At 41.9% G+C, this 15,100-nt stretch overlaps 1 protein-coding gene across 1 annotated transcript in view; it reads left to right on the plus strand.

Annotated features, from left to right (window-relative positions):
- Nucleotides 1–6,308, plus strand: part of LOC137525728 (growth/differentiation factor 8-like) — a 123,619-nt gene extending 117,311 nt beyond the window's left edge. Inside the window, exon 3 of the mRNA XM_068246907.1 lies at nucleotides 5,317–6,308. Coding sequence (XP_068103008.1) covers nucleotides 5,317–5,697 — 381 coding nt within the window. The 3' untranslated portion in view covers nucleotides 5,698–6,308. The remainder of the gene's footprint in view (nucleotides 1–5,316) is intronic.
- Nucleotides 6,309–15,100: the final 8,792 nt, after the last annotated feature.

A 15,100-nucleotide genomic window follows, 5' to 3' on the forward strand; every position in this document is an offset into this window, starting at 1 on the left:
TTTGCAAAGTCCAAGTATATCACATCTACAGCATTCCTAATATCCATATTAGCATTCACTACCTCATAAGCTGAGCATGTTAGTCAAACAGGACCTGTCTTTAGTAAACCCATGTTGATGCTGAGAAATAAGATTATTTTCTACTATGAAGTCATGTATAGTATCTCTTAGTAGGCCCTCAAATAGTTTGCATACAACTGATGTTAAGCTTACAGGTCTATAATTTCCTGGATCTGATCTTTTGCCCTTTTTAAATAATGGGAAAACGTGGGCTGTACGCCAATCCACTGGGACTCTGCCAGTTGGAAGAGAGTCACAAAATATAAGATAAAGGGGTTTATCTATAACTGAACTTAATTCCCTTAGGACCCGAGGATGCATGCCATCCGGGCCAGGAGCCTTGTCTATTTTTAATTTATTTAGTCTTGCCTTCACTTCTTCCTGCGTTAAGTATTTAATGTTACAGTTAGAAGATTGATACTCTTCTGCCTCTGTAATTTGCAACAGTGCTGTTTCCTTTGTGAAGACAGAAGCAAAGAAAGCATTTAATAACTCTGCCTTACTTTGGTCATCCACCATTGAGTTCCCACCCTCATCCTTTAGGAGTCCTATACAGTCAACCTTTCTGTTTTTAGAGTTGATGTACTTGTAAAACTTTTTTGGGTTAGATTTGATATCCCTAGCGATTTGATTTTCAGCTTCGATCTTTGCCAGCCTAATTTCTTTTTTACAATTTTTATTGCACTCCTTATAATTGCTTAGTGCAGCCTCGGTCCCCTCGTGTTTTAAGACCTTATAGGCATTCGTTTTCCTCTTCATTTTATCCCTAACCTTTTTATTCATCCATAGAGGCCTTTTTTTATTCCTAGACATTTTGTTTTCATATGGGATATACCTACTACAATATTGATTGAGAATAAGTTTAAAAGCTTGCCATTTCCCTTCAGTGTCCTCCCCTTGTAGTACATTATCCCAGTTCACCAAACTTAGTGCCTGCCTAGTTTGATTGAACTTTGCTTTTCTAGAATTCATAGTTTTAGTGGTACCGCTGCCCCGTGGCCTATCAGTCACCAGATCAAACGTTATCATGTTGTGATCACCATTTCCCAAATGTTCTTGAACCTGCACATTTGATACATTATCTGGTCTATTAGAAATGATCAGATCCAGTAACGAATTCCCCCTAGTTGGTTCCGTTACCATTTGAGTCAAGTTATTGTCCTGTAGTGCTGCCAGAAATCTGCTGCTTTTACCAGATGGGTAGCCTCAATACCCCAGTCAATTTTACATAGTTACATATAGTTACATAGTTATTTTGGTTGAAAAAAGACATCCGTCCATCGAGTTCAACCAGTATAAAGTACAACACCAGCCTGCTCCCTCACATATCCCTGTTGATCCAGAGGAAGGCGAAAAAACCCTTACAAGGCATGGTCCAATTAGCCCCTAAAGGGAAAAATTCCTTCCCGACTCCAGATGGCAATCAGATAAAATCCCTGGATCAACATCATTAGGCATTACCTAGTAATTGTAGCCATGGATGTCTTTCAACGCAAGGAAAGCATCTAAGCCCCCTTTAAATGCAGGTATAGAGTTTGCCATAATGACTTCCTGTGGCAATGCATTCCACATCTTAACCAGTTCGGCCTATCTGGACGAGCTTTCTCGTCCAGATAGGCACTGCATCTTCCCCTGCGTGGTGCGCGCGATCGGGCGCGCGCCCGCACCTGCCGCCCCCCGCTAGCCCCCCGATCAGTGAATGGGAATATAATTCCCATTCACCGATCTAACCTCCCCGCAGAAATACCGACGCTTTCTCTCCAGAGAGTGCGGTATTTCTGCCCCCAGGAAACAACTTCTCTGATCTTTAGTTCCTAGATGCGAAATCGTTCGCATCTAGGAATTTTTTCACTGTGGCCATCTTGTGGCCAAATAGTAAACTGCACCCACATACATTTTTAATTAAAGAAAACTATTATTTTACATGTAAAACAAACCGTTTCCCTCCCACACCAAAAATTACCCACATACATTTTTTATTAAAAATTAAATAAAAAAATACAATAAAAAAAAAAAAAAACAACATAAATAGTTACCCAAGGGTCTGAACTTTTTAAATATGCACGGCAAGAGAGTATGTTATTATATTATTTAAAATTATAAGCTTATAAATAGTGATGGACGCAAATTGAAAAAATGCACTTTTATTTCTAAATGAAATATCGGCACCATAAATTGTGATAGGGACATCGTTTAAACGGTGTAATAACCGGGACAGATGGGCATATAAAATACATGAGTTTTAATTACGGTAGCGTATATTAATTTCAAACTATAATGGCCTAAAACTGAGAAATAATGAATTTTTTTCATTTCTTTCTTAATCTTCCTGTTAAAATGGATTTAGAAAAAAATAATTCTTAGCAAAATGTAGCACCCAAAGAAAGCCTAATTAGTGGCGGAAAAAACAAGATCTAGATCAATTCATTGTGATAAGTAGCAATAAAGTTATAGGCGAATGAATGGGAGGTGAACGTTGCTCGGATGCATGAGATTTTCGGACTGCGGTGCTGAACCGGTTATTCACTCTAACTGTAAAGAACCCTTTCCTAAATAAATGGCTAAAACGTTTTTCCTCCATGCGCAGATCATGTCCTCTAGTCTTTGAGAAGGCCTAGGGACAAAAAGCTCATCCACCAAGCTATTATATTGCCCTCTGATGTATTTATACATGTTAATTAGATCCCCTCTAAGGCGTCTTTTCTCTAGACTAAATAAACCCAGTTTATCTAACCTTTCTTGATAAGTGAGACCTTCCATCCCACGTATCAATTTTGTTGCTCGTCTCTGCACCTGCTCTAAAACTGCAATATCTTTTTTGTAATGTGGTGCCCAGAACTGAATTCCATATTCCAGATGTGGCCTTACTAGAGAGTTAAACAGGGGCAATATTATGCTAGCATCTCGAGTTTTTATTTCCCTTTTAATGCATCCCAAAATTTTGTTAGCTTTAGCTGCAGCTGCTTGGCATTGAGTACGATCATTTAACTTGTTGTCAATGAGTACTCCTAAGTCCTTCTCCAAGTTTGATGTCCCCAACTGTATCCCATTTATTTTGTATGGTGCTAGTCCATTAGTATGTCCAAAATGCATGACTTTACATTTGTCAACGTTGAATTTCATCTGCCATGTATGTGCCCATATAGCCATCCTATCCAGATCCTGTTGCAATATGACACTATCTTCCTGAGAGTTGATGATTCTGCACAATTTTGTATCATCTGCAAAAATAGCAACATTGCTCACTACTGCATCTACTAGGTCATTAATAAATAAATTGAAGAGCACTGGACCCAGAACAGACCCCTGTGGGACCCCACTGCCAACAGTCTCCCATTTTGAGTACGATCCATTGACCACAACTCCTTGTTTTCTGTCCATTAGCCAGTTCCCTATCCATGAACACAGACTCTTCCCCAGTCCTTGCATCCTCAACTTTTGCACCAGACTTTTGTGGGGAACAGTGTCGAAGGCCTGGAAAGTTGAATGTCTGGAAAGTTGAAGTCGTCCATAACTATGACCTCATTTTTACTTGCAGCTTTTTCAATCTGCTGTAGTAATCGCAGTTCTGCAGCTTCATTAATATGAGGTTGTCTGTAGCATACCCCAATAAGCAATTGGCAACTTTTATTTCCACCATGAATATTTACCCAAATGGACTCTACATCTTCGCAATCTTCCTCCAGAACAGAACAGAACTGAAGATTCATCTTGTGTCCAGAGGCAATGCAGTCAAATTCATGTGTGGATTTGCCTCTTTTGTCTCTGCATAGCCTCTCCAGTTCTAGTCAAGATGTAGACTGAGCACTAAAACTTATAGTGTACATATTTTTGGTGAGTACTCCCCTCCCCCCATAAAAAGTGACATTAGCTGGCCCATGGCACTTTTTTTGCAGTCACATGCAGTCAGTGAGTAGGCCACTCACGCCTCCCTGAACCCGCCCCCCCCCCCCCCCCACACACACACACACACAGGCTGAAGGAGGAGTGTTTTGGCATGACAGATCCCTCTGTCCCTCTTTTTACCTCATTTATCCCTCTTTCAGGACTGATGTACAGTGTACTGTGTAGGTTTGTGTAAATATATGTATTTTTCTACTGAAAAATGTTTTAAATTGACTATTCTCATACTTAAAGGATACCAGAGCCGAAGGACTCTGTGTTATCCAGCATATGCTATGGTCAGGGAGGTATAAGCATATACTTACTGCGTCTCCCGTTCCTCTCTGTCACTCGCCGTTCTCCTACACGAATCCCTGCTCAGCTCGTCGACCCAGGTGATTAAGGACTAGACATACTGCGCCGCACATTGCTCCACTGCAAACACTTTGCAGGGGCCCTGTAAGACCATTATGGTCTCCAAACTAGTTTGCTAGTAAATTGGCGAGGACCCACATCCAAATTCCTCATTGGGGCCCAAAGGTCTTTAACTCCGCCGCTTCCTCTCAACCATGCAGTATTTTGCAAAACCGTTAGAACAGAAACACTTCCCAACAACTCTGATATCCTAAGAATATGACCTCTGATTTAAAGCAGCACCGTGGTCAGTGCAGGATCTGTGCACACACACCGAAGCTGTTTGAGCACGTATCCTATTCTGACTTGTGTTGTGGATTTTTACATAGGCATCAGGCAGTGGCATGATGTCAGGTGACTCTGTCTGTGGTACATTTACATATTATGGCAGTGCCTATGCAGACTACCTGCAGCTCTGTTTTATCACACATTTGGATTAGTATGGCTCTAGGTTATAGGCAGACTTTACACCAGTGGTTCTGGTGTGTGTCTGGCTTCTAGGGGCATAAAGAGATCATTTGCATATTCTGCAGGGATGTATCATGGGAGATCTTTCTTGGTCACTTAATGAAAATACCCTTTTTGAAGGCAAATCTATACTGTATCAAGCAACACATTTTGTGAATCTGTTTTCACCAGAGGCGCTCATCCCTATTGCTTGCACTAAAGGGTATTCACAGCTGTGATTGCTAAATATAAGATGGTAACGCTTTGGTCTTTTTTTAAGGAAACATATGTATCCATGTCTTTCCTCCATTTGGATCAGGGTACAGAGCAGATCAAGAGGTGGAACTTGAAAGACACATGTCTTTCCACAACATAGATAAATATGCAACCTAAAGCATGTTTATGTATTTTGAAAAAATGTATTCATTTATTGCTTTTATGCAAATTAACAAACATCTTTCTCTTTTATTTCAGCCGTAACAGGTTACATTTGTTGCTTTGTTTTACTATTAGGTTCCATTCCTGGAAGTCAAGATAACAGACACACCAAAACGGTTGAGAAGAGAAAGTGGCATTGACTGTAATGAACATTCATCTGAAACTATGTGCTGTCGCTACCCATTAACAGTAGATTTTGAGTTATTTGGATGGGACTGGGTCATTGCACCAAAGAAATATAAAGCCAACTACTGTTCTGGAGAATGTGGTATTGAATATTTACAGAAGTACCCACATAGCCATGTTATTAACCAGGCAAATCCTAAAGGTCCAACAGGACCATGTTGCTCTGCGTCTAAAATGTCTTCTATTAACATGCTTTACTTTAATGATAATGCAGAAGTAATTCAAGGGAAAATTCCAGGTATGGTAGTGGATCGTTGTGGGTGCATTTGAGCATCTACAACTTTTTGTATCTTCATGGACAATCATAGACATTTATAACAAATGAAAGAGTTTTTTTCCTTAAAGCTTCTTTGTCTATACAAGCATATATGTGTAAATTATATTGCAATTCAAAGCCTTATTTCATATACAGAGGTGCATAATATGCTGGTACTTCATAGATGAATGGAAACAATAATAAAACTTGCATTTGATAAAAACATAAACACTTAAACAATAAGAAAATAACGTGGTTTACCACTGTGTATAGTTATGTTTTGTAAAAAAAAAAATGTGTACATGTTTTTATTCACTCAGAGTTACATATATTTGTTTTTCTGAAAAAAAAATTGGAGTAGGATAAAGAGCATAACCTGAAGTACACTTTTAAGCTATTTGGTTTTAATGCCACTTGGTAGCTTAAAATACCATAAATTAAGCTTTAGGTATCATTATTCTTGGTTTATAATAATAAAAAAAGAGCAATGTTTCATTAGACTTCAGTCAACATCTACCTGAGAGTCCTGTACAATGTTTCCTGGCCCCTACCTTATTTCTACACTGCACAGTGCTTTTTTTTTCTCCTCTTGGCCCATTCACAAGATAATTATTGATAAACTCTGAGGGCTGAGTACAGATATATATATATATATATATATATATATATATATATATATATACAGTATATTAGTGTATTTGTAGATTGAGAAAAAAAATCAAGAAAGAATCTAGTAGAGATTAAAAAAATAATACTCATACAGTAATAATGTGAACAGGACTGGAAATCTGCACAGGGGTAATAAGACTGTGAAAGTTAATAATTGATTATCTAACAGCTGATTAATTACTTATGTCATCAGGTATTCATCATTTATTAGCCTTCTGAGTCTGCCTAGGCCTGTGCAAAGTTCTGATTCAGCCCACAGTTAAGCATGGTACATACCTCCGATTTTTATCGGCCAAAGATTGACCAATTTTACCACCTCATGTAGTATGAGCGCCAGTAGATTTTAAATATTATGAACAGATTGTGTAGGTAAACTCTCATACTACATAGAGGTGGAAAAATTGGTCAGTGATTGTACAATCAAAATTGAAGGTATGTACTAGTCTTAATTCTGGTAATCGCAGGGCAGAAGATACTGTTTAGTTACATTTAGATTATATCTCAAACACCAAAAGCAATACCATTGTTGACAGGAGATAACTGACACAAATTCAGTACTTTGTCTGGATTAGAATTCAAAGAAAGCACTTCTATCCCTCTTCAGATAACTATAGTACATATCTACTTGTTCAGGCATGAAATCAACATTAACGGGGCTTTTAACTGGTAAAGCAGAAGCTACAGAACATGATGCAGAGACAATTCTCTGCCATGCAGTCAGCAAGAAGGAGGCTTTCCCATACTTGCATATTCCCTGATTGATCAGAGACTGGAGGTGTCAAATATCTTATCGATATCTGCTTTAAATGATTATTAACTACTTAAAAGGCAAGCCTAGTACGTCGTCATAATCAAAATTAGTCGGTAGTCGGTGCGTAGCTCACTATAAACAGAATATTTATAGGTTAACAGGTTTACCTCTGGAAAAAATATGCAACACTCATCTGTTGAGTTTTATAAAATTATATTGATATAAAAAATATAGATAAAGCATATATACAGGAATATACATCTCTCCAGTTGTTCTCCATCATCCAATATACATTTTCAAAGTTCCTTTAGTGAAACAAGTCCATATCAATATAGCAATTCTTCTTCTGTAGATTTTAACTTCCATCAATCATTGTTATCTCGAGATTGTACAGTGTATGGTACACACAAATATAGCTTTATCCTTAAAACATGATACTGTATATAGAGTTCTATTCTTGTATAAAGAACTTTAAGTAGATATATCTTAATCAATCAAAGCTAGGTAGTTGTCCCTAAGCTTACAATTGCATTGAAATAGTAATGCTTACTGATTGTATATGAAGAATAGCATAAAAAAGTTATCTAAAAAACTGCTGAAGTTTGAAATGACAAGTCTTTAAAGTCCCCCTGCAGCACGCAGCTTCTACCTAACCACCCCCCATATCACCCATCAATCAATCCCTGTCACCACCTGTCACTCCTATCGATCAGATCAGACCCCTAACTACCCCTTAGGGTTATCTGATCACCCCCACCCCTTCAGATCTCCCCCCCGACCCCCCCCCCCCCCCTGTATACTGAACCTATCTATCTCCCTTGCATCTGTCTATCTCCCCAGTGATCAGCTGCCAATCACCTATCAGTCACCTGTCAATCATCCCTTGTCACCACCTGTCACTGCCCCCCATTAGATCAGACCCCCAACTGCCCCTTAGGGGCTTCTGATCACCCACCCACCCTTTCAGATCCCTCCGAGACACCCCCCCCTGATCACATCAGCAGTCCATTGTTTACATCTGTTTTTCCCTGTAAACACCCACTTATCACCCGTCAATAACCCATCTATCACCCCCTCTCACCACCTGTCACTCCTATCCATCAGATTAGACCCCCAACTACCCCTTAGGGGTATCTGATCACCCCCCACCCCTTCCGATCCTCCCCACACCGTCCTAGTTCATTGATTGCGTATATTCTCCCCCCTGCCATTGTGTATCTTATCTCCTGTCTGTAAGGCTTGATTGTGCTTTGTTTGGCTACAATTGTCTCAATTGCACTGTGATCGATTGTCGTGTGATTGGCTTCGATCGTCACGTAATTGGTTTTCGATTGTCGCGTGATTGGCTTCAATTGCCCGTAATTGGTTTTGATTGTGCCAATTGCCCACTGATTGGCTGTTTTGCCCTGTGATTAGCATCGATTGTCGTGTGATTGGCTTCAATTGTCACGTAATTGGTTTTTGATTGTCGCGTTATTGGATTCAATTGGTCCGTGATTGGCTTTGATTGCGCCGATTGCTGTAATTGTGTTGTAATTGTCTCGTGATTGTTTTTGATTATTTGTGATTGCTCTCTGATCCCCAACCCCTCACCATCACTATCCTAGTGATCTAAACACTTTTTTAGTATCACTAGTGGTAACAAACAGTTAGGCCAGTTAGCTAAGCAAAAGGGTTGTTAGTGTCAGTTAGTGCTCAGCCCACTGCACCACAGTCACTAATTAGCGTCATCACTGTCGCTAATCAGCATTGATACTATATAGTATCTGTAAGTGATTATTAGTGATCACAGTCAGATCTATATTAGGGTCACTAGGATCCACAAAAAAACGCAGTGTTTGCCCGATCAGACCTGATCGTTCGCCTGCACTGCGTTCAGCCTGCCCCACCGCAGTGACAGAATTTTTTTTTTCTGATCACTGCAAAAAACACTGTGGCACTGTAAACATCAGTTTTGATTTTTTTTTTATCTAAACTCAGTGACCACAGCTTTCTACCTCTCAAGTACTCCCTTTCGCTAGGTAGGTGCTCTTTTCCTGGGTAGTCTCAGAGGAATACCTCCTAAATTTAGCAGGCCACCATGGCAAAAAAGAGGTTTTCCAATGAAGACATCTACAGGTACATGGACCAGTCGGATGAGGATGATTGGGTCGACTTATTCGACTAATCTTCGGGTTCAGAGTACGATCCTGTAGACAGCAGTGGCTCTCTGACCGATAGTTCCGATGACGAGGTTGAGGTCCCGGCTAGAGCCAGGCGTACCACACCCCATGTCACTGGACTGCAGGTGGCGGAAGATCAGTCTCAAGGGCAGCAGAGTGGCGCTGATCTGATTTTTCTTGGTGAGGCATGCACCAGCAGCGCAGCATCTCCTGGACCTATCAACACCAGTACTTCCGTAGAAGACCCCGATGAAGTGGCGAACACCATCCTGGAAGTAGAAACTGGTTCGGTGGTACGTGAATTAAGATCCGATCCGCAGCCACCAGGTAGACGGGCCCGTACTCCCATTGGTTTTCCAGAGGTGCTGGCAAACCCTGATTGGCATTCCCCTGATCCCGCCGCACCCATACTGCCCCCTTTCACCGCCCAGTCTGGAGTCCAGGTGGAGACAGTTGAACTATTATCGGCCCTAGACTTTTTTGAACTGTTCCTCACCCAGGATCTCCTTGACTTAATTGTGGCTGAGACCAACCTATATGCCACACAATTTATAACCGCCCATCCGAAAAGCTGCCACGCCCAGCCTTTTCGGTGGAAACCACTCCAAGTTTCCGAACTTAAAATTTTTTTGGGCCTTCTCCTCAACATGGGTATTACCAAAAAAAATGTATTGCGCTCTTATTGGTCTACACGCCAAATACATAACATGCCCGTGTTCTCTGCTGCCATGTCCAGGACGCGATTTGAGATCATCCTGCGCTTCCTGCATTTCAATGACAACGACACCTGTCATGCAAGAGACCACCCAGCTTATGACCGGCTCCACAAAATTCGGCCCCTCATAGACCACCTGTCATCCACATTTGCAGATGCTTATACCCCTGAACAGAACATCTGTGTAGATGAGTCCCTCGTACATTTTACCGGGCGCCTTGGCATCAAACAGTACATCCCAAGCAAGCGCGCCCGGTATGGGGTGAAACTGTATAAGCTCTGTGATAGAGCCACAGGCTATACATCTCGTTTTAGGGTCTATGAGGGAAAAGACTCAAAATTGGAGCCGGCCGGATGTCCTGACTACCTGGGGAGCAGTGGAAAGATTGTGTGGGACTTGGTGTCACCCTTGTTCCAGAAGGGGTACCATCTTTATGTGGACAACTTTTACACAAGTGTGGCCCTCTTTTAGCACTTAAAGTTAGAAGGAATCCGATGCTGTGGCACCGTGCGGCCTAGTCGCCGGGGCTTCCCCCAACGGCTTGTTAACACCAGACTTCAACGGGGGGAGAGGGCCGCCTTGTGTACCGATGACTTGCTCTCGGTGAAATGGAAGGACAAGAGGGACGTTTACCTTCTGTCTACCATTCACACAGACACGACAGTACAAATTACACGGGCAACAGAGGTCATTGAAAAGCCCCTCACCGTCCACAGCTATAATGCCAACATGGGAGGAGTGGACTTCAATGACCAGATGTTAGGGCCCTATTTAATTTCCCGGAAAACCAGACGCTGGTATAAGAAAGTGTCTGTGTATTTAATTCAATTGGCGATGTACAACAGCTTTGTTCTCTACAGTAAGGCTGGGAGAACTGGATCTTTCCTTCAATTCCAGGAAGAGATCGTTTCGGCACTCCTCTATCCAGAAGGTGCCAGAGCCCAACCCCCAAGTGCAACTAGCCGGCTGCATGGAAGGCATTACGCCTACCCGATTCCCAGTACCCCAACTCAACGCAACCCCAGAAAAAGATGTCATGTCTGCAGCAAGGCTGGAATAAGGCGTGACACCCCCGTTTACTGTCCCTCCTGTCCTGACCAGCCTGGCCTATGCCTAGGGGAGTGTTATGAGAGGTACCACGAGAAGGCACACTTTTAGAACCTAGGGAACTACAGACACAGCAGTAGGCACACAAGGGTCTCTCAGTGCTATTTCACACTGGCGCGATGCGTTAGGGCAAATTGCCTAGCAAAAGTCACACTTTGCGGTCCCCCCCTACGCCGGAAGTGCTTGACTTAACGCTAGTGCATGCCTACGTTACTGCGTGGCTTCTGCGGCAATTTGGGTCGGCCCGGAAGTCATGTTAGTCTACGGTGACGCAGTTAATTACTAGGCCGAATGCTACTCTTGTGGTATTCCCTGAAGATCTATTTTGGGCGAGACGGTGCGGCGGGCTCGACCGACCGGATAGGCCAGTATGCAGTGTGAACCCAAACATCAGGTTTTGAGAGATCCAAATACACTGGCCTGCCAGAAACCTCTCCTTTCACTTGGGACAGAATGCATAATGTACTTCGCCACATATCTGTGCGATTTGCACTTTGCACATTGACCCATGGGGGAGGAGAAGTTTATCCTCAGCTCGCAGGTAAAAAAAACAAGAAAAACAAAAAACAGGTAAGCAAAAAAGTTAATATTTGGTTACCAATGTTATTGTTTGGTTTGAACATATTTAATAAAGTTTAAAAAGTTAATGTTATTGAAGTGCTTTGCTGCTTGCTTGCTTGCTTTTTTTTTTTTTTTTTTTTCTTCTTCTCTCTTTTTTTCCAACCGACCAATCAGCTGCAGCACTGATGATGCATCCTGACAGAAGCATTGCGCTTCTGTCAGGTTACACAAAATCGGTGCATGCAGCGCTGTAGGACGAGATTTCTCCTCCACAGTAAAAAAGATACGTTTGCCGAGGCATATGGGCCAAGGTGTGGTGTTGGGGTTCATATGCTTTGGCAAGCACTTTGTATCAAAAAAGAACTCAAGCAATGATTTCTCCATTCACATCGATCAATGTGGATGAATAAATCAGGTTTGCCTGGGCATACGAGCTGGTGGGTTTGGATTTTTGGGGTGGCAGCTCCTATGTCCAGGCGGACACCTTCCCCTCCTTTTTGTTTTGTTTTTTTCGTTTTTCTTCTCTCTTTTCTCTATCCAGACCGACCGACCGACCAATCAGCTGCAGCACTGATGGTGCATCCTGACAGAAGCATTGCGCTTCTGTCAGGTTACACAAAATCAGTGCATGCAGCGCTGTAGGACGAGATTGTTTGCCGAGGCATATGGGCCAAGGTGTGGTGTTGGGGTTCATATGCTTTGGCAAGCACTTTGTATCAAAAAAGAACTCAAGCAATGATTTCTCCATTCACATCGATCAATGTGGATGAATAAATCAGGATTGCCTGGGCATACGAGCTGGTGGGTTTGGATTTTTGGGGTGGCAGCTCCTATGTCCAGGCGGACACCTTCCCCTCCTTTTTGTTTTGTTTTTTCGTTTTTCTTCTCTCTTTTTTCTATCCAGACCGACCGACCGACCAATCAATCAGCTGCAGCACTGATGGTGCATCCTGACAGAACATTGTGCGTCTGTCAGGTTACACAAAATCGGTGCATGCAGCGCTGTAGGACGAGATTTCTCCTCCACAGTAAAAAAGATACGTTTGCCGAGGCATATGGGCCAAGGTGTGGTGTTGGGGTTCATATGCTTTGGCAAGCACTTTGTATCAAAAAAGAACTCAAGCAATGATTTCTCCATTCACATCGATCGATGTGGATGAATAACTCAGGTTTGCCTGGGCATACGAGCTGGTGGGTTTGGATTTTTGGGGTGGCAGCTCCTATGTCCCTCTTTCTTTTCTTTTTGTTTCACATTTTTTGGCAGATATTTGTTCATCCGATGTGAATGAAGGGATGTTTGCCGTTCATTTTTCCTTTCAGCCCAGAATGCACTACCTGTATGCCCAATATAAGGAGTATAGCAGAAATACTGGCCATACATGTAATGATTGCAGAGGCCCTAAAATGCCAGGACAGACCCCACGAATGACCCCATTTTGGAAAGAGGACACCCCAAAGTATTCCGTGAGGTGCATGGTGAGTTCATAGAAGATTTTGTTTTTTGTCACAGGTTAGCATAAATTGTTGTTTTTTGTTTTTTTTCACAAACTATCCTTTTCTGCTAACTTGTGACAAAAAATATATTTTTTTATAAACTCACCATGCCCCTCATGGAATACTTTGTGGTGTCTTATTTTTAAAATGGGGTCATTTGTGGGGTTTGTTAACTGTCCTGTCATGTGGGGGGGGGCTAAATTGTGAGCACCCCTGTAAAGCCCAAAGGTAGTCATTGCACGTTGGGCCCCTTAGCGCAGTTAGGCTACAAAAAAGTGCCACACGTGCTATCGCCGTACCCGGGAGAAGTAGACCAATGTGTCTTAGGGTGTATTTTTACACATACCCATGATGGGTAGAAGAAATCACTCTGTAAATGACAATTTTTTGATTTTTTTACACACAATTGTCCATTTACAGAGATATTTATCCCACCCAATATGGGTATGTGTAAAAATACACCCCAAAACACATTGTACTACTTCTCCCGAGTACGGCAATACCACATGTGTGGCACTTTTTTGCACCCTAACTGCGCTAAGGGGCCCAGAGTCCAATGAGTACCGTTAGCATTTCACAGGTCATTTTGAGAAATTTGGTATCAAGACTACTCCTCACGGTTTAGGGCCCCTAAAATGCCAGAGCAGTATAGGAACCCCACAAATGACCCCATTTTAGAAAGAAGACACGCTAAGGTATTCCGTTAGGAGTATGGTGAGTTCATAGAAGATTTTACTTTTTGTCACAAGTTAGCGGAAAATGATTTTTATTGGTTTTTTTTACCAAGTGTCATTTTCCGCTAACTTGTGACAAAAAATAAAATCTTCTATGAACTCACCATACTCCTAACGGAATACCTTGGGATGTCTTCTTTGTAAAATCTGGTCATTTGTGGGGTTCCTATACTGCTCTGGCATTTTAGGGGCCCTAAACCGTGAGGAGTAGTCTTGAAACCAAATTTCTCAAAATGACCTGTGAAATCATAAAGGTACTCAGTGGACTCTGGGCCCCTTAGCGCAGTTAGGGTGCAAAAAAGTGCCACACATGTGGTATTGCCGTACTCGGGAGAAGTAGTACAATGTGTTTTGGGGTGTATTTTTACACATACCCATATTGGGTGGGAGAAATATCTCTGTAAATGACAATTTTTTGATTTCTTTACACACAATTGTCCATTTACAGAGATATTTCTCCTACCCAATATGGGTATGTGTAAAAATACACCCCAAAACACATTGTACTACTTCTCCCGAGTACGGCGATACCACGTGTGGCACTTTTTTGCACCCTAACTGCGCTAAGGGGCCCAGAGTCCACTGAGTACCTTTATGATTTCACAGGTCATTTTGAGAAATTTGGTTTCAAGACTACTCCTCACGGTTTAGGGCCCCTAAAATGCCAGAGCAGTATAGGAACCCCACAAATGACCCCATTTTACAAAGAGGACATCCCAAGGTATTCCGTTAGGAGTATGGTGAGTTCATAGAAGATTTTATTTTTTGTCACAAGTTAGCGGAAAATGATACTTGGTAAAAAAAACCAATAAAAATCATTTTCCGCTAACTTGTGACAAAAAGTAAATCTTCTATGAACTCACCATACTCCTAATTGAGTACCTTGGGGTGTCTTCTTTCTAAAATGGGGTCATTTGTGGGGTTCCTATACTGCTCTGGCATTTTAGGGGCCCTAAACCGTGAGGAGTAGTCTTGAAACCAAATGTTTCAAAATGACCTGTGAAATGCTAAAAGGTACTCAGTGGACTCTGGGCCCCTTAGCGCAGTTAGGGTGCAAAAAAGTGCCACACATGTGGTATCGCCGTACTCAGGAGAAGTAGTACAATGTGTTTTGGGGTGTATTTTTACGCATACCCATGCTGGGTGGGAGAAATATCTCTGTAAATTGACAATTGTGTGTAAAGAAATCAAAAAATTGTCATTTACAGAGATATTTCTCCCAT

This window comes from Hyperolius riggenbachi, chromosome 7 (genome assembly GCF_040937935.1).
Source record: "Hyperolius riggenbachi isolate aHypRig1 chromosome 7, aHypRig1.pri, whole genome shotgun sequence".
NCBI lineage: Eukaryota > Metazoa > Chordata > Amphibia > Anura > Hyperoliidae > Hyperolius > Hyperolius riggenbachi.